A 27059-nucleotide genomic window follows, 5' to 3' on the forward strand; every position below is an offset into this window, starting at 1 on the left:
TCTCGGGTTGGATTTAAGAAAGATTCGGCTATCTGTTCTTTCCAGACTCTGTTTCTGGCCAAGAATGAGAATCCTTCAAAACCCTGGCCCAGGAGTTTTGAAGTGAAAGGTCTTTCAAACTTGGTGGGAGAGGAGCTAGAAATATCACTGTGCCCAGTAAGGCCTCTTAAGTTTTACCTTAAGAAGAAGAAACAACTTGGAGGTTGTAAACAAGGTCTATGGTGTGCTGTAAGGGATCCGAAAAGACCCATGTCCAAAAATGCCTTGGCATTTTTTGTTAGGAGCGTTATTACAGAAGCTCATGAAAAATGCACTGATGACTCCTTCAAAATGCTTAGGGTAAAAGCTCATGAGGTAAGAGCGGTTGCTACGTCTTTAGCTTTTCATAGAAACATGTCTTTGAAAGACATCTTAGATACGACTTATTGGAGATGTAACTCAGTCTTCGCATCTCATTATCTAAAAGACGTCAAAGTAACCTATGAGAAGTGCTTCTCTCTCGGTCCTTTTGTATCAGCGGACGGTGCTGGGGCTTGGAGCAAATACTGATCCGTAAATTTTATGTGTGTACGTAAACCTCCTTGTTAGATGGGTTCTTGGTTTTCTACCTTAAGGGGTGCTTGATGTCGCACAGGCGGCCGTTGCCTTTGTCAGTAAGGAACTAGGAATGTATCTGACAAGTAGGGTTGTACAAATATTTTTTTTTTTTGTGCTATAATGTTATGCGTGCTTTTGTGGTTCGAGTTATTGGTTGTTTGGGAGGAGTTTGGGGATAACTCCTTTCAATCTTAAGAACTAACACGGGTGTTAGGTTAAGGTGATCGGGATTGGTGTTGTGCTCCTTGAATAAGGTTCTTGTCAAGTAAGTGGATCAGCACCCATTGACAAAGTCCTTTCAGGCTCTGCCGAGTAAGTGGATAAGACCCCTTTGGCAGATCCACAAGAACTCTTAGCCATAGATCAATATCTCGCTGAGGCTCTTGAGACGAAGCAGACTCCTGGGCAGTAACCATGAAGTCTTCCGTCTAATCAGGTAGGAACCAAGGTTAAATTTTGTTACCTACAACGTATGTTGTGATTCCTGTCTATGTCAGTAATTAGCTGTCTCTTACCCTCCTCCAATGGTGTGAATCAGCTAAGTATATATCTGACAGGTAAGTTGAATGTATAAAAATGATATTGTTATGATACAATAAAGTTTTATACATGCTTACCTGGCAGATATATACAATTAATTGGCCACCCAGCCTCCCCTCAGGAGACAGGTGGTAGAGAAAATCTGATAGAAAACGGGAATGGTTCCTATTCCTGCCCACCCAGCGGCAGGTCGGTAGATCACCTGACCTACCTGTAGTGTGCGCGCGAAATTCGAATTTCTGTCGGACGACGGAGTCTAATAGCTAAGTATATATCTGCCAGGTAAGTACTATGTATAAAACTTTATTGTATCATAACAATATCATTTTTCCTAACTATACAAACCTGAGGTCCTTTACACATAGTCCCACCTCATGCCACCCCTCACTCTGTTTTTCCTGGGCCTAAAGCAAAGTGATTCTTCACTTCCCAGTCGCGCTATGCGCTGACTGTCGGACAAGCAGTTAACTACCGAACTCCCTTGTTCAAAGCTTATGACCGTTCCCTGCCGCAAGTTACATTCCTATTGCGACAAATTGTTATTTTGTACATGCAACTTCCCCGGCAGATATATACTTAGCTTATGTCTCTGACGTCCGACAGAAATTCGAATTTCGCGGCACACGCTGCAGGTAGGTCAGGTGATCTACCCCCCTGCCGCTGGGTGGCAGGAATAGGACCGTTCCCGTTCTAGAAGCAGATTTTCTCTGTTGCGGTTGTGTCAACATATGTTGTTGCTACCTCCTGACTTGATTTTCGTTTTTCATCGCCATCGATCTTCTGGGCTGTCTTTTGCAGGGAAGTACTGGGTCTTTGGTACGGCATACGCTTTTATTAACTTTTTAATGAATTTGGCTTCGAAAATTTCGAAGAATATATGACGTGTAAACTACCGAAATTTTCGGTAGACACTCACATAGTTTGCAAGAAAGGGAAATATTAATATTTATTCATTAATATGTGTAATAAGTGTTAGAATTGATTGAGGAAATATACTGACTTCCTACTTTATGGAGTCAGTAAAGCATGTAACTAGATACGTTTTCTTTTAAAAGTTTTTTAGAAACTCGTACTAACGAGCAATTAGAGTATTAGCAGTACTAGTAGTGTTTGCATCCTCATCACCTTCTTACTTCGCAGAACTTCAAAATTCATAATTGCAATTTGAAGACAAGGATTGTGGCTCAAAATGTGAGCTATTGAAAGGTAAGAAGTGATTACTAGTGTTCCCCATTGCAGTGGAGGGTGCGTCTGATCGGCTCTGTCTCGCTCCCAGGCCTAGACCTCTTTCAAGCTCCCAAGCCCAGGGGAGAAGGAATGTCGAAAGCCGTAATGGGTTTCAGAGAATCCCCCACCGGTCAGGCGTTTCCCCCATCGGCAGGTTCTGTAAAGCGTCCCAGACTGCCAAGGATAGCCATTGAAAAGGCATCCTTAAAAAAGTGCGTCTCTTCATCTTACATCCGAAAAGACGAAGAATGTATATGTTTTGATGATCTAGCGCGTTCTCTGAAAACTAAGAGAACACTGAGCAAGAGCCAGCCAGGAACTTAGGAAGCCGCGTTCCAGCAAGCTAGCGTGAGCCACGTTCCAACAGCCAGCAGCGAGCCGCGTTCCAGAAAACAGACTAGCGCGAGCCGCGTTCCTACAACCAAACGCGAGCCGCGTTCTAGCAACTGAGCGCGAGCTGCGTTCTAGAAAATTTTTTCTTGGCGCAAGGCGCCTTCAAAGAGACGAAGCGCCAGCCTGGCGCAAATTGCAACAGAAAAACAGACGGCTAGAGCAAGGAGCCTTATAGTACAGTGGCAATCAGAACGATCCTTCCATTGAACGTTTCCGGGCAAGAGGCTCTTTCTAAAAGGGGTCTAGTAGGCGCTCGGACTATCAGGGCGCACGGGACCTTCCACACAAGCGAACGTTCCAGGAGCGAGTCTCCTTTCTAGCGTGCGGAACATTCCAGGCGCGCGGAAACTATCCAGGCGCTAGGCGCAAGGAGCCAGGCGCCAGAATATTCCAAATCTTCTTAAGAGAGAGAGGTCAGTCGCGAGGCTCCTCTTTGAGTAATGCGGACACACTCCTTCATTCATGCTCTTCCCTCGTTATGAAGAGGCAAGCGCTTGGGAGTTTTTCTTATAAGAATCTCATCGACGTTTGGGTGTGATGGCGGATAGGAAATATCTACTTCCTTCCGTAAACCCTACAGACGAACAGGAATTCTGTCTCTTCCGCGATTTATGAGGAAATCACGAAGATTTAAAGAGTTCCTGGATTAACTTCCTTCCTTAAGGAGATATATATACTCTTTCTATCATTCTATTAACGAAAAGAAGGAAGACAGTAAAAATTTTTCCTTTATCTGCCTCGGCAGGGGAAGAAGGTAGTTGAGTATCTGCTGTATGAGAATACGATACGGCAAATCACACATACCGTAGTTACTTCTTTGTAGAGCAACTCAATTATCAGTATCCTTCCAGGAATTTCTAGGAAGGACTACGCTTAAAGGGATTGTTAAGACAAACACCTACTTAGCTTCTAGATTTATCGAAGTCTTGTTTCGCTTAAATATGCATTAATAAGAACTTCCTGAAGTTCGATAATTTTATAAGATTCCTTTATTTAATGGAGTAGCTGGCAACTCTGGAAGAGTAAGGCCAGACGGCTAACGGAGACTGCTATCGCGCCTTAGAGACCAACGCAGTAACATGTAGGTGTCGGTCATGAGTGGTTGGTTACATGTCTCTCTCCTGCGGGATGGAATAACTAACCGTGTCTCTCCCCTACAATCGCGGTTTTAGCCTCGGATTGAGGGGATAGTTAAGCAAACATAAATAAAATATTGTCTGCCTTTTGCTAAGAAGCTTTCAATAAGAAAGATATTACAACCTTTCAATGCTGTTTACCGTAGGTAACATTATTAAAGGATTCTAACGCAGCGGAAACTCTATATTATATGATGCTCTCATGCTTACGAAAGCATGGCTTATTAGAGTACATGCTTAGTGAGAAGATGAATGTAGTAGAAGAGAATTCACTTTAAGACTACGGTATGGTCAAGTCTTATGCGCATACCGAGGTTAACTACAGAATTCCTAGTATCCTTACAAAGGTTTCCTAGATTAATGCTGTTTACCACAATGTGACAGTATTATAAAGGAGTCTAATACGGCAGAGCACGAAATAATATAATTCTCTCATCCTTTCGAGAAACGCACACAACCTTTTTAGAATCGGATATTGCTCAAGAAGAAGATGGGTGAGTCGGATGGGAAACTTTCTCTTAGTGGCAGAAGTTGTTTCCCTGAATGGACTATACTACGTATATAAAAGTTTTTTCCTACTAAGAACGGAATTAACACGTGAAGGATGTCGGGTACCATAAGGGCACAGATGTTCTGGCACATAACCTTAAAAGAACTAGAAGGAAGCGCCAGCCTGGCAGAAGCGCCAGCCTGGCGCAATGCGCCAGAAGTACCATCCAAGATATTTTCTCGTTTTAGCGAGTTATTAACCTAAGAGTCCAGTAGTGGTTGGTTTGGTGTTTGCTTCTCACCTCGGTGGTCCGCGGGTTCGATTCTCGGCCATTCCATTGAGGAGTGAGAGATGTGGATTTCTGGTGATAGAAGTTCACTCTCGACGTGGTTGGTTCGGAAGTCACGTAAAAACACCATACAAACAAACAAACCAGTAGCCTCTCGGAGGCTCGGTAACGGCAAGATTCGTTCCTGATTTCGTTACCCATTTAATCGGAAAGGGGTCGCTTACAAGGAATGATGGAATTATTTTTTTTTTAATCACTTAGGCCAATTCCACGACACTCTCATATCGCAAAGAGCATCGAGAATCTCTTTTTTCGCCCCTGTTCGCGTTAACAAAAGAGAACCTATTTGGGAACAGACACGGAACGTAACGATCCTTAAAGGTTCGATGCAAGATTTTGCATGTCCGTGAGAACCTTCTCGATCGAAGATAATAACTGTTAACGTATGTCTAACATTTATTGAAAAGAGTTTTGAGAACCTGCGGAAAGTCTTCATAGATCTCTTTGCAAGGTAGAAGACGAACAGGCTTCCTATAGACTGCTTCCTTTCCTTGAACAAGAGAGGTAGCAATATACCGACATCTTTAATTTAAAGAAGGGGAATAAACTTTAGTCTCTTTTTTCCCCTAGTTATAAATTCTTAACAGATATTAAGATAAATGGGCGTCAAAGGAAGAGAGGATGAATGCCTCATTTTGGCCTTAGAGAGGTTGGATTCACAGAAGTCACGTTCTTCTCACAGCATGTTTCGTAAGGCTTTTCCAAGAGTATCTGGATATTCTATCAGAATCTATTATAAATAGACCTGAAAAACCTCTCCACTCTGACGTCTGTTTCCCACGTGCAGACCTGACCAGAAGTGGACATGAATGAGAGGATTTTTCAAGGTAAATGACAATAGTCATGGCTAAGACATAGAATTGCTGCAGATCGTGCTAGATGGAATGAGGAAACTGTCCTCTTCCGATACCTCTGTGAACCACATAGCGAGGTTTTTTCTTCACTTTCAGAGGGAAGAATCACCTATGTATATATCTGCTATCACAGAACGCAGTAAAAGGCTATACTCTGTCTCTACAAGGGGAATTAGAGATAACAGAGGATTAAGATCTTCGGGATCTATACGATACCGCAATACGACAAGAGTAGGATATCATGTACTTCGAATGGAATTTTTTTTTTGTGGCCACAGATTCCGTGTTCCGACAAAATGGAACTGCTCCTCATCAAACTTCTTTGAGGAAGTTTATGAAGGAATTCTTTGTTTCTCTTAGCCCTAAACGACCAAGAAGACAAGTGAATTTTTTGTGCATTGGAATCTCGCATCAGTTTCAATGGAGACTCGGCAATGGGTTCTTGCCAGCATAGTATGTCTGGCAAAAGAACTAAATCCCTCTATTCCTGACGCAACGTTTTCAGATAGAAGTTTAGTTGCCCAGGCAGGGTACTTACATTTTCATCTACAGAAGAAGAGATGGTTTTGTACATGCAACTTCCCCGGCAGATATATACTTAGCTTATGTCTCTGACGTCCGACAGAAATTCGAATTTCGCGGCACACGCTGCAGGTAGGTCAGGTGATCTACCCCCCTGCCGCTGGGTGGCAGGAATAGGAACCGTTCCCGTTCTAGAAGCAGATTTTCTCTGTCGCGGTAGTGTCAACATATGTTGTTGCTACCTCCTGACTTGATTTTCGTTTTTCATCGCCATCGATCTTCTGGGCTGTCTTTTGCAGGGAAGTACTGGGTCTTTGGTTCGGCATACTCTTTTATTAACTTTTTAATGAATTTGGCTTCGAAAATTTCGAAGAATATATGACGTGTAACTACTGAAATTTTCGGTAGACACTCACATAGTTTGCAAGAAAGGGAAATATTAACATTTATTCATTAATATGTGTAATAAGTGTTAGAATTGATTGAGGAAATATACTGACTTCCTACTTTAGGGAGTCAGTAAAGCATGTAACTAGATACATTTCTTTTAAAAGTTTTTTAGAAACTCGTACTAACGAGCAATTAGAGTATTTACAGTACTAGTAGTGTTGCATCCTCATCACCTTCTTACTTCGCAGAAACTTCAAATTCATAATTGCAATTTGAAGACAAGGATTGTGGCTCAAAATGTGAGCTATTGAAAGGTAAGAAGTGATTACTAGTGTTCCCCATTGCAGTGGAGGGTGCGTCTGATCGGCTCTGTCTTGCTCCCAGGCCTAGACCTCTTTCAAGCTCCCAAGCCCAGTGGAGAAGGAATGTCGAAAGCCGTAAGGGGGTTTCAGAGAATCCCCACCGGTCAGGCGTCCCTCGGCAGGTTCTGTAGAGCGTTCCCAGACTGCCAAGGATAGCCATTGAAAAGGCATCCTTAAAAAAGTGCGTCTCTTCATCTTACATACGAAAAGACGAAGAATGTATATGTTTTGATGATCTAGCGCGTTCTCTGAAAACTAAGAGAACACTGAGCAAGAGCCAGCCAGGAACTTAGGAAGCCGCGTTCCAGCAAGCTAGCGTGAGCCACGTTCCAACAGCCAGCAGCGAGCCGCGTTCCAGAAAACAGACTAGCGCGAGCTGCGTTCCTACAACCAAACGCGAGCCGCGTTCTAGCAACTGAGCGCGAGCCGCGTTCTAGAAAATTTTTTCTTGGCGCAAGGCGCCTTCAAAGAGACGAAGCGCCAGCCTGGCGCAAATTGCAACAGAAAAAACAGACGGCTAGAGCAAGGAGCCTTATAGTACAGTGGCAATCAGAACGATCCTTCCATTGAACGTTTCCGGGCAAGAGGCTCTTTCTAAAAGGGGTCTAGTAGGCGCTCGGAACTATCAGGGCGCACGGGACCTTCCACACAAGCGAACGTTCCAGGAGCGAGTCTCCTTTCTAGCGTGCGGAACATTCCAGGCGCGCGGAACTATCCAGGCGCTAGGCGCAAGGAGCCAGGCGCCAGAATATTCCAAATCTTCTTAAGAGAGAGAGGTCAGTCGCGAGGCTCCTCTTTGAGTAATGCGGACACACTCCTTCATTCATGCTCTTCCCTCGTTATGAAGAGGCAAGCGCTTGGGGAGTTTTTCTTATAAGAATCTCATCGACGTTTGGGTATGATGGCGGATAGGAAATATCTACTTCCTTCCGTAAACCAAACCCTACAGACGAACAGGAATTCTGTCTCTTCCGCGATTTATGAGGAAATCACGAAGATTTAAAGAGTTCCTGGATTAACTTCCTTTCTTAAGGAGATATATATTAACGAAAAGAATGAAGACAGTAAATATTTTTCCTTTATCTGCCTCGGCAGGGAAAGAAGGTAGTTGAGTATCTGCTGTATGAGAATACGATACGGCAAATCACACATTCCGTAGTTACTTCTTTGTAGAGCAACTCAATTATCAGTATCCTTCCAGGAATTTCCTAGGAAGGACTACGCTTAAAGGGATTGTTAAGACAACACCTACTTAGCTTCTAGATTTATCGAAGTCTTGTTTCGCTTAAATATGCATTAATAAGAACTTCCTGAAGTTCGATAATTTTATAAGATTCCTTTATTTAATGGAGTAGCTGGCAACTCTGGAAGAGTAGGCCAGCGGCTAACGGAGACTGCTATCGCGCCTTATTGAGACCAACGCAGTAACATGTAGGTGTCGGTCATGAGTGGTTGGTTACATGTCTCTCTCCTGCGGGATGGAATAACCAACCGTGTCTCTCCCCTACAATCGCGGTTTTAGCCTCGGATTGAGGGGATAGTTAAGCAAACATAAATAAAATATTGTCTGTCTTTTGCTAAGAAGCTTTCAATAAGAAAGATATTACAACCTTTCAATGCTGTTTACCGTAGGTACATTATTAAAGGAATTCTAACGCAGCGGAACTCTATATTATATGATGCTCTCATGCTTACGAAAGGCATGGCTTATTAGAGTACATGCTTAGTGAGAAGATGAATGGTAGTAGAAGAGAATTCACTTTAAGACTACGGTATGGTCAAGTCTTATGCGCATACCGAGGTTAACTACAGAATTCCTAGTATCCTTACAAAGGTTTTCCTAGATTAATGCTGTTTACCACAATGTGACAGTATTATAAAGGATCTAATACGGCAGAGCACGAAATAATATAATTCTCTCATCCTTTCGAGAAACGCACACAACCTTTTTAGAATCGGATATTGCTCAAGAGAAATGGGTGAGTCGGATGGGAAACATTCTCTTTGTGGCAGAAGTTGTTTCCCTGAATGGACTATACTACGTATATAAAAGTTTTTTCCTTTTACTACAGAACGGAATTAACACGTGAAGGAGGTCGGGTACCATAAGGGCACAGATGTTCTGGCACATAACCTTAAAAGAACTAGAAGGAAGCGCCAGCCTGGCAGAAGCGCCAGCCTGGCGCAATGCGCCAGAAGTACCATCCAAGATCTCGTTTTAGCGAGTTATTAACCTAAGAGTCCAGTAGTGGTTGGTTTGGTGTTTGCTTCTCACCTCGGTGGTCGCGGGTTCGATTCTCGGCCATTCCATTGAGGAGTGAGAGATGTGGATTTCTGGTGATAGAAGTTCACTCTCGACGTGGTTCGGAAGTCACGTAAAAACACCATACAAACAAACAAACCAGTAGCCTCTCGGAGGCTCGGTAACGGCAAGATTCGTTCCTGATTTCGTTACCCATTTAATCGGAAAGGGGTCGCTTACAAGGAATGATGGAATTATTTTTTTTTTAATCACTTAGGCCAATTCCACGACACTCTCATATCGCAAAGAGCATCGAGAATCTCTCTTTTTTTCGCCCCTGTTCGCGTTAAACTTAAAAGAGAACCTATTTGGGAACAGACACGGAATGCAACGATCCTTAAAGGTTCGATGCAAGATTTTGCATGTCCGTGAGAACCTTCTCGATCGAAGATAATAACTGTTAACGTATGTCTAACATTTATTGAAAAGAGTTTTGAGAACCTGCGAAGTCTTCATAGATCTCTTTGCAAGGTAGAAGACGAACAGGCTTCCTATAGACTGCTTCCTTTCCTCGAACCAAGAGAGGTAGCAATATACGACATCTTTAATTTAAAGAAGGGGAATAAACTTTAGTCTTTTTTCCCCTAGTTATAAATTCTTAACAGATATTAAGATAAATGGCGTCAAAGGAAGAGAGGATGAATGCCTCATTTTGGCCTTAGAGAGGTTGGATTCACAGAAGTCACGTTCTTCTCACAGCATGTTTCGTAAGGCTTTTCCAAGAGTATCTGGATATTCTATCAGAATCTATTATAAATAGACCTGAAAAACCTCTCCACTCTGAGTCCTTTTCCAACGTGCAGATTGACCAGAAGTGGACATGAATGAGAGGATTTTCAAGGTAAATGACAATAGTCATGGCTAAGACATAGAATTGCTGCAGATCGTGCTAGATGGAATGAGGAAACTGTCCTCTTCCGATACCTCTGTGAACCACATAGCGAGGTTTTTTCTTCACTTTCAGAGGGAAGAATCACCTATGTATATATCTGCTATCAAAGAACGCAGTAAAAGGCTATACTCTGTCTCTACAAGGGGAATTAGAGATAACAGAGGATTAAGATCTTCGGGATCTATACGATACCGCAATACGACAAGAGTAGGATATCATGTACTTCGAATGGAATTTTTTTTTGTGGCCACAGATTCCGTGTTCCGACAAAATGGAACTGCTCCTCATCAAACTTCTTTGAGGAAGTTTATGAAGGAATTCTTTGTTTCTCTTAGCCCTAAACGACCAAGAAGACAAGTGAATTTTTTGTGCATTGGAATCTCGCATCAGATTCAATGGAGACTCGGCAATGGGTTCTTGCAGCATAGTATGTCTGGCAAAAGAACTAAATCCCTCTATTCCTGACGCAACGCTTTCAGATAGAAGTTTAGTTGCCCAGGCAGGGTACTTACATTTTCATCTACAGAAGAAGAGATGGTTTAAACGTTTGCCTACAGAGTCTTCGGGGTGCGATGAGGGCTCAAAATGCTTCCCAGAAGGTATTCAGAAGAATACAATAAGAGCTAGAAATCAGGGTTCCGCCCAATTTCAGCTCAGTCTCTCCTTCGACTTCCAGACTCCTTCCCTTCCTTCGGGCAAGGATAGGGAAGATTCGGCAACGAGGAACCTCATCAACATGTAAGAAGAGATCTCGTTAGCAAAAGAAGTGTTCACGAAGGATCCTCCTCGGAGGAAGACTCTTCTCTCTCGTATTGTTAGATATCCTGTCGTCTACTGGGTGTAGCTGACTAAAATCACCTCCCCTTGCCAGGGGCCAAAAGCTCAGAGGGGAAGAATTTCTTCCACCCTTCTCCAGTCTCCTGATAAACAATGTAGCGCCAGCCAAGCGCCAAATGCCAATACAGGCGAAAAACGCCAGAGGCGGACAGTTCCAAGGAACTCTGTCATGGCCGGATACTGAGAAGGAGCGGGCCCCTCCAACCTGGCGCAAATGCGCCAGAGGCGAACAAATCGGACAGATTATAAAGAGTGTCCGATGTGGACATCGCCAGACAGCCTAGAGACTCTTCCAAGCTCGGAGCTCCAGCAAGTGTGGAGGAGCCAAGCCAGGCGCGAGGCGCCAGCCAGGCTCTAGGAGCCAGCCAGGCTCTAGGAGCCAGCCAGGCTCTAGAAGCCAGCCAGGCTCTAGAAGCCAGCCAGGCTCTAGAAGCCAGCCAGGCTCTAGAAGCCAGCCAGGCGCCATCCAGGTGCCAGGCTCCTTCAAGGCTAGGCTCCAGTCAGGATTGAGGATCCATCCAGGCGCAAGGCTCCTTCCAGTAAAGAGAAACCTAAAGCTCTGTCATGTAAGAGGGCTAGTCCCCATTGATATGATACAGGTAAGGATCTGCCATGTAAGTGGGTCAGCCCCCATTGGCACGATCCGAGAAGGCTCTGTCGTGTAAGCGGGCTAGCCCCCATTGACATGATCCAGAAGGGTTTGTCAGTCATAGGTCCCTACCTCGCTGAAACTCTTGAGGCATGCAGAACTCCAGTAGGACAGTAATTCATGAAGTCACCCTTTCCTTGCCCAAGCTCCAGGAGGCGCAAGGCCGCCAAGCCCAGCAGACGCAAGGCTCCAGCCAGGCGCGAGGCGCTAGCCAGGATGGAGGAGCCAATCAGGCGCCAGCCAGGCGCCAGGCGCCAGCCAAAGGGCGAGCGCCAGCCAGGGCGAGGCGCCAGCCAGGCGCGGACGCCAGCCACGCCAGGCGCAAGGCTCCAGCCAGGCTCTAGGCGCCATTCAGCGCAGGCTCCGCCAGGCGAGGCGCTGCCAGGCTCCAGGCTTCACCCAGAAGAGATCTATATCAAAGAATGCCCTGGCCTTCTTTGAGACAATGTGATCTCCTAAGCACTTGACAAGTGCATTGATGATTCCTTCAAACAGCTGAGAATTAAAAGCGCATGAAGTGCGAGCTTTCTGTATTCTTGTTCTTTCCTTAACAATATGTCATAAGGACATATTAGCTGTCACATACGGGAGATGCAACTCTGTGTTGACTTCCCATATCCGAAGGATGTCAAGATAACCTACGAGAGATCCTTCTCTCTTGGTTGATACGTGTCTGCGGATACATTGCTGGGATAGGGAGCCGATACTGATCCTTAACTAGTGAGTTAAATTTAGTTAACGTCGTGTTTTTTCTTTGGGTTGTTTGAAAGGAGTTTGGGCGGGGATAACTCTTTTTCAACTTAAGCACTAACCCTCGTGTTAGGATCAGGTGATCGGGATCGGTGTTGTGCTCCTTAATTATGCCACTAGGCATAGGCCATATTGTCATGTAAGAGGCTCTGTCGAGTAAATGGATAAGACCCCATCGACAGACCCACAAGAACTCTTAGCCATAGGTCACATCCTCGCTGAGGCTCTTGAGGCGAAGCAGATTCCTAGGCATTAGCCATGGAATCTTCCGCCTGAACAAGTAGGAACCAAGGTTTTATTTATTTATTACCTACAACGTATGTTGTTTACCTGTCTATTCAGTAAATAGTTGTCTCTTACCTACCACCACCAAGGGTGTCAATCAGCTAAGTATATATCTGCCGGGGAAGTTGCATGTACAAAAATGATATTGTTAGAATACAATAAAGTTTTGTACATACTTACCCGGCAGATATATACGATGAATGGCCACCCAGCCTCCCCTCAGGAGACAGGTGGAAGAGAAAATCTGGTTCTAGAACGGGAACGGTTCCTATTCCTGCCACCTAGCGGCAGGGGGGTAGATCACCTGACCTACCTGCAGCGTGTGCCGCGAAATTCGAATTTCTGTCGGACGTCAGAGACATAAGCTAAGTATATATCTGCCGGGTAAGTATGTACAAAACTTTATTGTATTCTAACAATATCATTTTATAGCAAAACTGTTGTTACTACCAAGGAGTTGAGTGCTGTTGAGCTTCATGTAGCAGTTGTCTTGCCTTTGGAGATACATATATACCCCTGTGGTATTTAGCATAGGCCATACTTCACCAATACTGCTACCTGCTTCAACCATGCCATCAGTGTTGAGCTCTTCCTCTGCTTACTGTTTTGACATCTTCTGCCCTCTTCCTCATGTAGGATGAGAAGTGTTTTCCTAGGAAGTTCACTCACAAGAAGTCCGTTTGGACTTCGAGTGAGTGATTCTCTCTCTGAGGGTTTGTGGTGGCATTTGTTCACCTGTGAATGGGACATCTGCTGTAGGTAGGGATGACGTAGGTTTTCTGAGTGTGCTCAGAACCCAGTGTTGTCCCATTCTTTTTCACACTTGAGAACTGTGCCCTTTTCTTTTGTAGAAAGCAGTTGGTGCTTCCTTTCATGGTGTATACAAGCTGTGAATTCAGGCACATGAAATTGCTCTTGCACATTTCTCATTACTGTTGGGGATCGTGGCAACCTGTATGTGTGTGATTGTGCTGGCCCTTGGGATGTTCTTGGGAAGGTTGACCACAATAAGGAGTATACTTAAGTTTTCAAGTTAACCTTGATGGAGTGTTCAACAGTTTGCACCAATCATTTGTCTTTGAACCTAGACAAACAGTATGTGAGCCTTTCATTTTCAGAAGAGGATTCAGTGTGCCACTCACCTACTTTCCACCTGTTAACCATGTTGTTACTACCATCAGTGACCATTTGGTAACTTGTGCCTTGAGTATTTATATATAAAAAGGTCCCATTTTGTATGTCTACAAAAAGTACAATTTATCTTCAAAATATGCCATTTTTCACTATTAGAGGTACTCAGGCACCAATTGAATGTTCTGATGATGAGAAATGGGGTTGTATATGAAAAATTTAATTTAATTTTTAAAGATTATACTTAGTGAAAATTAGACTAATGATGAAAAAATACTGTATTAATGTTTTTATGGTTAATAGTAGATTCTACTCATGTTAAAATTTTTTTATTGCTCATTGCTATTAGCATATCATGTTGGGATCTAGATGATTTAAAAAATCATCTCGACAACTTACCAACTTCTACTTCTCATTGGCATGTTATCATGAAAACTGCAAATCACTTTAAGAAACATTTTGGCAGAGGTAATACACAAACAGCTGAGAAACCTAGACATTCCACACAACCATCGACAAACTCCAATAGGGTTCCATGATTATTTTTCAAGTCTTTGTGTCACTGTTATCAACAAAATTTTCAGAGTTCAGCTAGAAAGGGTGTTATATCCACTTGGAACAAGCTTGCAGCTCTCATAAGAAGTTGTTTAATGAAATACACAGATAGTATCTACTTATGTTCAGTAGTTTCTGAAATAAAGTCAGAATGCAGAGAAGCATCTTCCAAGACTTTCCTATTAAGGTAGGGAAAATTGAACAGATTCGCCTTATTCACACACCTCTTCCACAAGCAAGTCTTTCTTTATATGCAAACAATTACTGCACTGAGCTACTATCCCGTCAGTGAACTGTAGAGCACAGCAAGATATGTGAATACAGCCATTTGTTCAAATGATTGAACCAAGTCCTGAGTATCGGAATGTTCAGCTTGTTCTTAACCCTCCCCACAAAGGAACTGCCAAGTTTTCTGTAGTTCAGACAAGCATGATGGGACAAGATCAAGTGAGTAACTTCACTGTGGTGAGGTATAGTAGCATGGTTTGTTCTTGATTCATTTGCTGATAACATGGCTGAATAGTCAATGATTCAAAGATTGGCCATCAATCATGTTTTCAACTTTCAAGGTGATCTGATAAAATCTGAAGACAGAAGACAGTGTCTTTGCCTCAAAAGTTTGCTTGTTCCTATAGTAAAGTTAATGACTCGCTTTCTTGACCGCTGTCTTTGGACATTGCATGAACCTCATCCTACATACATTGGTAATCTTTTTGTAAATGCTTCACTCCCAGCAACAAGCACATACACTGTTTAGAGAATGTATTCTACATCATGCTGGACCTTGTAAACTTTAGTATGTCAGTATTAGATAAGATATGAGGCTCACCTTATTGTATATTTCTGTATACTGTAATGCAGAAAATTTTATGATTAAATTTATTGTTGTGCTGATATTGCTTACAGTGACATACAGTACGTGTCTTTGCTATTTTTATTATATTGCAGAACTTTGGGCAGAAGAATATCAAAGGGCTTAGAATGCCATCCTCACAAGTCTTTGCTGTTAATAACCGTGGACGAGTATTCAGCCTTTCAACAGATCAAGCAGTATGGCGGGAGCTACCGTACCTAGGAGTTGAATTCAAGAGGGTTTCAGCTCATGAAACAGTGATATGGGCACTAGGGGGAGATCATCAAGTATATGTTTATGTTTATGGATCATCTGTGCCTATTCGAGTTTGTGAAGAAACTTATGAAAACCAGGTGTGTGGATTCCAGATATCTGTGCTATTTTATTAAATTTCAAGTTGTTTTGACTTTTGAGACATTATATAGATATACTTTTACCAAAGTGTGATCTCCCTGACATACAAAAGGTAAGTTGTAATCAAGCTTTGTAGCATGTAAATATTGTTTCATGTATTTTATATTAATTTTTAATCTTTGTCTTATTTTTTGACAGCGTTGGAATCCTGTTGAAGGCTTCAGTAGTGTTTTGCTACCTACTGATAGAGCCCCATTCTCTTCAGCAGATGGCTTGACACCGCATCCTTTAACAAGTATTAGTCTCCCAACACTAGCATGGTCATGGGAGTCTCCATGGCATCTTCATCACACACATGAAGGCCAAGCTTTGGATAAAGAGGTAGAAACTACAGTTTGCAGGTTGAAGTTATCTTTTAAGCCTGTTATTGTTCTTTTGTTAAGTAGACTAATAGCATTACAGTGGACCCCCACTATATCGCATTATAGCATTCTCAGCTCCAGTTAGTCGCAGATTTTTCTGTGGAACGTATCTCCAAGTAGTATATTGCAGAAAAATCACTAATTCGTGGAATTTTTCATAGATCATTTCTAAAATATTTACTAATTATTTTGTGACAAAATACATTTTTTATCATAAAAAAATGATTTACTAATTTTCAAATATTAATATTAATTTAAACAGCAAATTATCAATAAAATGTATTTGTCTTGAAACCGTGTGCCAATTCATATTGAAATATTTCAGTACGTACTATACAGTACAGGCAGTCCCCGGGTTACGACGGGGGTTCCGTTCTTAAGAAGCGTCGTAAGCAGAAAATCGTTGTAAGTCGGAACATTGTCAAAAATCCTAAGAAAACCTTACTTTTAATGCTTTGGGTGCATTGAAAACTATGTAAACTGCATTCTTATTGCACTTTTCATAAAAAAACCTTCAAATATTGATTATTTTGCATTTTTGATTTCATATTTCATCTGCCAGATCAGCGTTGTAGGCGTCGTAACCCTGGAAATAATTTCTGATGAATATAATTGAAAAATGCCTTAACCTCGGAACGTCGTAAGCCGAACCTGTCATAACCCGGGTACTGCCTGTACTTAACTGTTCCCTATATACTTGAAAATGTAAAGTTTCCCCATCTAGTACATTGAAAGAAAATGGTAAGGCTTGAGTACTACTGTGTGAAAGAAACTTTTGTGCCTGAATATATGGGTAACTTGAATAGTTTTTTCCCTGGTCATAGTAATAGGTGTAGGAGTGTTCACACACATAGTTGTAAGCCATATATGTTTAGGATAATTTTGTAAAATGACTTTCAAATGATATTAAAGTGTTTTAAGATGATAGTTGAGGTATACAATTATACCTCGTTTCACGAACTTAATTTGTTCGAGAACACAATTGAGGACCTGAATAGATTTTTCCCATTTAAAATAATGTAAATTACAAATAATTCGTTCTAACCTCAGAAACACTGATTTTCTTCAATTTTTTTTATATTTTTCTGGGACAAAGAGTATAGACAAATTAAAATAACCTTTATCACATACAGATACAGTAGCGCACTAATATAACGGACCATGGTATGTATATCATACTTACAGATATATCGGTGCGAAATGGAAATATCGATTTGAGGGTTTTCACCTCTGGATCGAACCGAACGCTCGCTTACCAGCATCCATGCATTATTGGTACTGTTTCTTTATTAATTTACATTGCTTCTTCTCAAAAGATTATGCTAAAGCGTTTACGGAAAACCTGGAGTTCCGGGGCACATACGTTGACAAGGCTGAGAAGGAGCAGAAGTCATAATAACAGCACACACACACTCAAACACAAGTGAAAACGGGCACTGAACTGGGTAAAGGCCAAGAGAGGTCAACCACAACTCTTGTCCAGGCAGTTTTAAGAAAGACTGACACTGTGGGGTGGGTGCGTGGTCCTTGACCACTCTTCACCCGATATGCACACGCGTTGCCAGATCTCACAAGATTCCTTGCTTTCATCTGCGATTTAACCGGATCTAGCTAGGCATTAGAAATGATCCTATTGTTAAGACTGAAGGTTTGTAGCTATGAAAAATACAAATTGTCTTAGAAATTTTGTCATTTTTTTATATTGATGTACAGCTGTTTGCTCATGATAGTTACTGTAAGTAACACATGTTTACTAAGAGTTGTATTGCAGTTGCCTTGTTAAGAACTTGCTTATTTTCAATGCAATTCCATAAATAAAAATCAAATACATTTGTAGTATTCATCTGTCATGCAAAAAATGTCTCTGAATTAAGTTTCATTCGACAACTACAGACAGTAATGATGTCGGTAAATGGCAGTCAGCTCATGATTTTAAGAATATAAAAAAACCAGAATGCAAATGGCACATGATTGCTTTATTCCATATTTTGTAATATGATAATATGACAATAATATATGCAATATAATTAGAGACACTAAAATAACAGTTTTACGAAAATTTTCATTATTCTTAATACTACAGCTATATTATTCGACATTTGCATATCGATATTCAAAACGATTTGGAGGCAAAAGCAATGCCTGGAACTGACAAAGTTATGCATGCACTTCATTTAGTTTACTGCTTTTATAAATTAAGTAGTAGTTGCAATTTATAAACCCAGATTTGATAATTTACGAAACAAACATTTCTCTGAATTAAGTTTCGTTCGATAACGAAAGACATTGATGTTGTCAGTAAAACACAATCAGGTGATGATTTTAAGAGTGTAAACAAAACCAGAATGCAAATGGCTAATGATCGCTCTGTTTATATTTTGTAATATGATATGACAATACGTAATTCATGCAATATGATTAGATACAGTAAAACAACACTTGTTCATATACAAAACAAACCTTTGGTCTTAACATTAGGATTAACTAGCGACAAGCTGGAAACCTGTAGAATTAAAATTAAACTTGTGCGATCCAGGGACTATTGGCATCTATACCAGGTCACGGGGCATGTATACCCAGAATGACCTCGGCGTCGTGTGACCGACCCGCCAGTTATCTTTCTACCGCCTTTAAGATAGGACGTGTTCTCTGTCTATCTGTTTAAAGCTGGTTTTAGTTTGCCCGTTTTTATCCATTTCAATTTCATTTTTCTTATTAATTCTCTTTTTCTGAGTGTGCTCGGTGTGGGTGTGAGCTGTAAAGGCGGCCATACACGTACGCGACTGGCGCGCTGATTTCATATCAACTGGCGCGAACCGGTCAGTCTTTATCATGTATGGGGGCTATTGATGCCAGTCCTGTCGAGCCAGTCCTGTCCTGTCGTCATTTCAGCATGTTGAAATGACTGGCGCGGCGGGTGTTGGGGAGGACTGAGGCAAAGTTTCAACATGTACAATACCTTATTTCCTCGTGGGAGTTGGGGCAGTACTGCTGTTGTGAAAGGATGTCGCAGTCAGTCAAGTATTTATCTTACGATTTCATTCAGATTTTTTTGGACCTGTACAGAGCACTACCGTGCTTTTGGAAAATACGAAGTCCGGATTATTCCAATTAAGTAAAAAGACAAGCAGCTTATGAGCAATTACTGGAATTATGTAAAAAAAATAGATAAAAATGGAAACAGCTTTTGTGAAAGCCAAAACTGCCAGCCTTTCATGGTATCTTTTGACTAATATAAATGAGTTTTACAATTAATTTGTAAAACATTTTAAAGGATAAACGTGGCGATAAAAACATTAACATTCTTAAACGACTGTGAATTTCACTAGTAAAACATTTTAGAGGAATTCTGTCCATAGTGATCGATATCACCTTTCATCGATATTCAAATTCATTCATCCCCAGATTCAAGTTAGATTCCTGTTATACGAAGTAAAGTATGTTTAAGATTGATGCATTCCATATCACCTTGAGAGAGAGAGAGAGAGAGAGAGAGAGAGAGAGAGAGAGAGAGAGAGAGAGAGAGAGAGAGAGAGAGAGAGAGAGAGAGAGGCATTCTGAAATGCAGGTAAACCTTTGGGTAGGTTAAATAAAATGAAGAAGCTGAAAAGCATATTGTATATTCAGAGGTCCTCCTAAACTATATGAATGGATTTCGTTACCCGATTACTGTACCTGAAACAGCAATCAAAATTAGGAACACCCCAGTCATCATCAGTCATTATTGAATAACTTCTACAATCTTCCGGGTTACTTTCCTTTAATTCTTTCATTTAAGTCATATGGTAAAACCTCTCTTTATTACCCATGGTTTCACCCATACTTTACGATTTTTCTTGCATATTTCATGCTTGTATTCATCATGCAGGAGTGCTATTATCATTATTGCACTTATCTTCCTTTTACTTGGTGCCATGATTTAAAAACACTCACCACATCAGGACACTACAGGACTGAAAGGAACATGGCCACTGCATATTAACTCTGCCCTCTCAAAATATGTGTAGAGCAAGTCCTTTGCGTGTATGGGCAATACCCAAGCGGACTGGAGCGCGCGCTAATCCCGGCAGGACAAACCCCATGCCAGTCGTGTACGTGTATGGCCGCCTTAAGAGTGTGTAAGTGGTGAGATGGAGTGTTTTGTATCGCCGCCGGGATCTTCTGTTTCGAAGACGAGACAAAGGAAATGCCCTGGAGTCAGTGGCTTTCCTTGTTCAAGATTCCTAACTTCGGTGTCGACGGATCCTCATCCAACGTGTAGTAGGTGCAGGGAAAATTTATGTACAATTACTAATCCTTGTTCTGTTTGTCGTGTTTGGTCAGTGGAACAGTGGAGGAAGTTTTATGAGAAAGGCCAGTATAAAAGAAAGGAGTTGACGCCATCTTTGGATGACCAAGCGTTGCCGGCTTCTTTTGTATCGGCAATACACCAGACTGCTTCATATGTTTCGCCACCTGCCTTCGATTTGTCCCATACCTCTTCGGTTTCTCTTAGTGGTTCGTTTTCAGAAACGCCAGGAGGGTTTTTGGGTAATTTGCTGCATAATATTTACGCTCCTTTGTTCCCAGCAGGGAGGGGTGGGAGTATCGCCATCTTTGTTCCAGGTGCCTGCTCCCGACTCAAACAGGATGGAAGGTACGTGGGCAGCGCTAGGCCTTCCAGGCGTATACCAACCTTGGAAGGTTTGCTGTCGCATTATATGGCGTCACGGTTCCAGCAGAATACGGCAGCGCTGAATATTCCTCATCCCCCGGGCTTGCACTTTATGGGAAATAATATCGCGGCTATGCCAACAACTTCATTGGTTACGGCGATACAGAACGTTGGGGATAGTTTTGCTACAAACGCAGGGATGCCAGCAGCAGCAGCCCAGTCTCTCCATACAAGATTGGTGACGTCACAACCGACGTCACACACCGACATGGTAGACGCGATAACATCACAGCCTACTGCTTCTCAGTCTTCTTCGCTGCCTCTGGACTCAAATACGCTTTCTGACTCGGTAGTACACACTGTAATTGAAGAAATTACAGGATCTAGAGAAGAAAATAATAAGAAAGACAAAAAGAAGAGGCGTGATTTGTCTTCTTTGTCTTCCTCTAGCTCGATGTCATCGGTAAGTTCGATGACGTCACGGCGTGTACCAGTCAAGCATTGGTGGATACTGGATTTTGCGACTGTTTCTTGGGCCAAGGGGAGAAGAGTGAATTCTTCTTCGCTTCGGGCCAGGACGGTCACATCCCAGTCAGCAAGAAAGGCAAGAAGTCAGTGGCTGGTAAGCTCAAAGCTAGTGGGCGAAGCCGTTTACAAGAGTCCGAATGGTGAGAGAGTCGATGGCCGATGGGATAACAGCCGACGGGGAGTTGCCAATAGAGACTATAAAGAGTCAAAGAAAATCTACAGGGTCGTTGGCTAAATCGGCGTTGGGGGTGAAAAGTGCAGCAAAGGATAGAGCACAGATACCGGTTTCACCTGTAAGACCGTTTAAAATATGGAGAAAAGATGATAAGGCTCCTATTAAAAGGTAAAAAAATAGCGAGTTGGCAACCTCGTCTGATACGTTGGAGGAAGGCGTTGTCCGCCTAGATGAAGGATCAAGGCTGAATTCTCTGACGGTCGTTGGAGACTATATTAATTGTCATGGAGAGGAAGTGAGCTCTGTTTTGAGAGAGCCTTCATCATGGAGATATAGGCGAGATTCTCGCTCAAGATCCACAAGCAGAGGAGTGAGGTGGTCTCATTCTCCTGCTGACTGTTCGGGATCGAGCCGTCGGCGGTCAGCGGAGATCAAAGAGGCCGCGGCCGTGGGGGCAGGCGGCCACGGAGCACCCGGATATTTGTCAGGGGATAGGAGTGAGATAGCGTCTCCTGTGGCTGAGCACAGTATGCTAGAACCGGAGGAAGGAGAGAACCAAGAGTTTCTGGCTTCGTATGCCAAGGTGATTGATTTGATTTGTCAATTCAATAACCTTTCGGAGAGAACGGAAACACCTGCCAGTATGCTTCCTCCGGGGATTGACATGGCGTTTGGTGTGAAAAAGGATACCAAGGTGTCGTATGAATTGCCTTGTTCAAATCATGCGGAGAATGTTTTACAACATGTAAATGCACGGATTGCGGGAAGGGATAATTCCTTAAGATTGAATAGATCGTTTAAGTTTATCCCTCCTCCAATGATGAAACATAGAAAATATTATACAGTAGTACCTCGAGATACGAAATAATCCGTTCCAAGGCGCCCTTCGTATCATGAGGTTTTCGTATCTTGGACCACATTTTACATGTAAAATGGCTAATCCGTTCCAAGCCCTCCAAAATCGCCCCAAAAAATTATATTTCCAGGCCTAAAACACATGTTCTAGGGTTACGACGCCGATCCGACGGAAGAAATATGACTCCAAAAAGGCAAAATACTGTAGTACATACTTGAGTAATTTTCAACTGCATGTAATGTTCAACCCCATTTTTACTGCATATATTAGGACTTTAGCATATGTCCCTTAGCAATAAGCCTAGCCTATGTTAGCGGTTGCTACTGTAGCCTAGTCTATGATTCTGACATCTAAACTTAAGAAGCTGAAAGCTTAGAATATGCCAATAAAATGTATAAATAATCAGTATGTACTCATTTCAAATAATTATTGATTAATCATTAACTATAATACACAAACAAAAAAAAAACCTTCCAATCGATTGTTTACATTCAGCTCTTACCGTCTTAAGAGTACCGACGAGTACCGAACGAACGCCAAGCAATCACTTTTCCTAGGACACAGTAAGCCATAAATTTTCATTAGTATCTCTCTTCAACTAATGAAACTACCAAACAGTATAATAACCATTCATTTCTATTCTTTATTCTATCTTTACCTAATGGAGATACCGAGTTACTGACAGCTATAATGAAACATATATGTAACGTAATATTAAAACAGAAGAAGAATTCTGAAAAATACGTATTTGTTGGCAGTCTGTTTTCTTTTATATTTTATGATATCTGATTCACAATTTTTTTTATTAAATGTATTGCATGTACTCATTTCAAATAATTATTAAGTAACCATTAACTATAATAAACAAACAAAAAAAAAAAGCTTCCAACCTTCTGTTTATATCCAGCACTTACGAGTATCGAACGATCGCCAAGCAATCACTTTACACAGTAAGCCATAAATTTTCATTATCTCTCTTCAACTACTGAAACTACCAAACAGTATAATAATAATTAAATGTATTGCAAGAATAAGTTTTTCAATTTACAGCATCCTTTTACCAATATAATACTTAAAGCACAAGGGGTAGATGCTGACCAATAGGAGAGCAGGATCTTATGGGGTGACTAGCATCAGGAACCAATGGGAGAGTGGGAGGATGGTGGCGAGTTTACTCAGCTGGCGGCGCGGGAGTTTTAAAATTGTTCTCGGTGGTCCGGGGAAATCTCGGGACTTTACAGCAACAACCTTTCGTATCTTAAGAACTTTTCGTATGTAGAGCTGTAAAATTTTTCGTATTTGCTTTCGTCTCTCGAGTTTTTCGTAAGTTGAGCCTTTCGTATGTCGAGGTACCACTGTACGACACCGACGGTTCCTTTACTGTCTAGACAAATTAACCGAAATGTGGTAAGGTTAAAGCCTGGATTAACCTTAGGTCAAGTGAAAATGGAATGCCCTTCGATGACTTGCCAAGAGGCTGCTATGTTAGAAGCAACAGCTTCTTCTGTCTTTCAGACTGCTTCTTGGTTGGATCTTTGGTCAACAGCAGTTGCAAAGATTGCATCCTCAGAAGTGACGAGGAAGGCAGTGAATGAATCAATGTTCATTAGATTGCTACAATCAGGTGCCAAAGCAATTGCGTACTTGACAAATTTAGGTGCCAATGTTTGGGCAAATATCCTGTTAATGAGGAGGGATGCAGCTTTGGCTAGACTAAGTCGCACTGTTGATTTGGATTCCCTGCTAGCAATGAGGAATGGGAATATCTTAGAGTCACAATTGCTGTTGCCAGAGGCCATACTAGAAGAGGCTATAGATAGGAGAAGGATGGACTCTAACGATAGGTTGGTACAGCAGGCAGTCAGGAAAACATTTAGCAGTCAAGCTAATCCTATGGAGGTAAGGCAACAGCAAATACCTCAGAAGATGCCAGTGAGGCATAATATCCCTAATAGAGCAACAAGACCCTCTTCCCCAAAGAAATTAACTCATCAGCCCTTTCACAATAGAAATAACAGAGGAAGGGGGATTAGGGGAAGAGGAAGGGGCTCAAGACGATAGGATAGGCACCTCTCATCACTCAGCCACACCAGTGGGGGTTTGCCTGGCAAATAACTGGAGGGTGTGGCAGGAACTGGGAGCAGAGCAGTGGGTGGTGGAGGTTCTCAAAGTCGGGTATTTGATTCCGTTCGAAGTATCCCCACCCCTGTCAGAAAAGCCATTGCCCCACCTCGCTTATGCTCAAGAACCTCAGAAGGCTTTTATTCTGCAAGAGGAAGTGAAGAAGATGATGGAAAAGGGGCTGTGGAACAAGTATCCATTCTGTCAAAGGGGTTTTACAGCAGGATTTTCCTTGTACCCAAAGCCAGTGGGGACTGGAGGACAGTAATAGACCTGTCAACTTTGAATCTGTTTATAAGAAAAACCAGATTCAAAATGGAAACTCCAAAGACGGTTCTACAAGCAGTCAGGATCAAGGACTTTATGCTGACAATTGATTTGAAAGACACATACTTTCAGATCCCAGCCCATCAGTCTTCCAGGAAATTTCTCCGCTTCAGTCTTGCAGAGAAAGTTTTCGAGTTCAAAGTTCTGTGCTTTGGATTGACAACATCTCAAGTTTTTTTCAAGAGTGTTCACTCTCATGTCGACATGGGCGCATGCTCAGGGGATCAGGCTAATAAGATATCTAGATGACTGGCTGGTGATAGCAAAGTCCAGAGAGAAATAACTTAGGGACAGGGCGACCCTTCTACGGTTTTGTCACAGCTTAGGCATTGTGATAAATCAGGAGAAGTCGCAGTTGGATCCAAGTCAACGGCTGGTGTATCTGGGAATGGTTATAGACACAATAAAAGCCAAAGTATTCTCGACAGACCAGAGAGTAGAGAAATGCAAACAAGTGGTGAATGCCTTTCTGGAAAAACAAACACAGCCAGCAAAACAGTGGCAGGTAGTACTGGGAGTTCTAACTTCCTTGGAGAAGCTAGTACCACAAGGGAGGTTACACCTTTGATCTCTACAATGGAGGATGAAGGAGTTCTGGTCTCCAATAGTAGATCACCCGTACGAGCAGATTCCCTTGTTGGCAGAAGTGAGGAAAGACTTGCTGTTGTGGGTGAAGGACAGCAATCTGACTGGGTGTTCCCCTTCAGCAACCCTCCCCGGATCTCCTGCTGTTCTCAGATGCGTCACTAGAAGGTTGGGGAGCGCATATGGAGGAGCTGATAGTTTCAGCAAAATGGAGCGGCGAGGACAGAAAACTCCATATAAACGTGCTGGAGCTAAAAGCAGCATTTCTAGCACTACAGGAATTCTGGGAGAGGGTGCAGGGGCATTCAGTGGTTTTGATGTCAGACAACACCACAGTAGTAGCTTACATAAACAAACAAGGAGGTCTAGTGTCTCGACAGTTACATGTGATGACAGGTCAACTTCATCAGTGGGCTGTAGAGAACGTAGTAGACATCAAGGCCAGATATATTCTGGGAAAAAGAAATATAGTGGCCGACAAGTTGAGCCGCAGGGATCAAATCCTGGGAATGGAATGGTCCTTGCACCAACAAGTAGTGGACAGAATGCTCAGGTTGTGAAAAAGGCCGATCATAGACCTATTCGCAACCAGGTACAACAAAAAGTTGGGAGTGTATTGTTCGGTAGTCCCAGACATAGAGGCAGTAGCAGAGGGATGCTCTACAACACCCATGGGACAATCTGGACGTCTTCGCATTCCCTCCATTTTGTCTAATCCATCAGGTTTTGAACAGGGTAAGGCAGTCTCTGAACCTCAGAATGACTCTGGTAGCTCCGTTATGGCCAAAGGCAGAATGGTTTCCGGACCTCTTGGAACTCCTGATAGACATGCTGAGAGAGTTACCCCCATGGAACAACCTGCTATGTCAGCCGCACGTGGAGAGGTACCACCGGTCGGTGAAGTCCCTATCACTTCACGGGTGGAGACTGTCGAGTATCTCTTGCGAGCGAGAGGTTTTTTGCAAAAAGCAGCAGTGCACATGTCAGGAAATATCAGAAAGTCATCGGCAGCAATATACCAAGGAAAATGGTCAGCATACTGTGATTGGTGTCGTAGAGGGAACTTGTCTTCACTCGGTACCACTATTCAGCAATTAGCAGACTTTTTGATATATCTCAGGACAGAAAGGCATACGTCTGTATCTGCGGTGAAGGGGTACAGGGCTGCTCTAGCCTCGGTCTTACGCATGAAAGGAGTGGACATTTCATCTTCATGGGAGTTGGCCATGTTGATGAAGAGCTTTGAGCAGTCACGTTCACCAAAGGAACTGAAAGCCCCAGATTGGGATTTGACGAGAGGTTGAAAGTCAATGGAATTCGAGTTTGTGCCAGAATTCGTGGCCAAGACTCAAAACCCATCAATAGTGGATGGCAGATTTGACTTTTTCCATACCTTCTCTGACAGATTTTGTAGATAATGACAAAGATGAAATGCCTCTGTGTCCTGTCAGGGTAACAAGAGAGTACTTAAGGAGGACAAGGCACCTCAGGCTGGGGTGCAGGAGGTTGTTCGTAAGTACAGGACGGAACAAAAAGGAAGTGTCCAGAAATACAATATCGTTTTGGCTAAGAGAAACGATCAGGAATGGCTACATGACAGAAGACAAGGGGTCAGATTACCAGGAGAGGGCTAGGGCTCATGACATTAGAGGCTTGAGTGCTTCTTTGGCATTCAAGAAGAATATGTCTGTGGAGAGAATTCTGAAAGCTGGTATTTGGAAACGCCAAACGACTTTCACTTCCATTTATTTAAAAGACGTTGCCCATAGATCCTTGGATACCTTTTCCTTGGGTCCAGTGGTGGCGGCCCAGCAAGTAGTATGAAAGTAGAATGAATGGGATGACTGGTCTTTTTTCTTTACTACTTTGTTTCTACTCCTTTACTTACGGGCAGTATGAAGAAGAGTACCATCATGAGCTGGA

General features: G+C 42.4%; 1 protein-coding gene across 4 annotated transcripts in view; it reads left to right on the plus strand.

Moving 5' to 3' along the window:
* LOC135227051 (tectonin beta-propeller repeat-containing protein 1-like) overlaps positions 1 to 27059 on the plus strand; it is a 147124-nt gene that overhangs the window by 16611 nt on the left and 103454 nt on the right. For all 4 annotated transcript variants that reach the window (XM_064266858.1, XM_064266861.1, XM_064266860.1 and 1 more), the window contains 2 exons: positions 15210 to 15467; positions 15667 to 15849. In XM_064266858.1, the coding sequence (XP_064122928.1) occupies positions 15210 to 15467; positions 15667 to 15849 (441 nt within the window). The remainder of the gene's footprint in view (positions 1 to 15209; positions 15468 to 15666; positions 15850 to 27059) is intronic.

The sequence above is a fragment of the Macrobrachium nipponense genome, chromosome 15 (assembly GCF_015104395.2).
Source record: "Macrobrachium nipponense isolate FS-2020 chromosome 15, ASM1510439v2, whole genome shotgun sequence".
Taxonomy (NCBI): Eukaryota; Metazoa; Arthropoda; class Malacostraca; order Decapoda; family Palaemonidae; genus Macrobrachium; species Macrobrachium nipponense.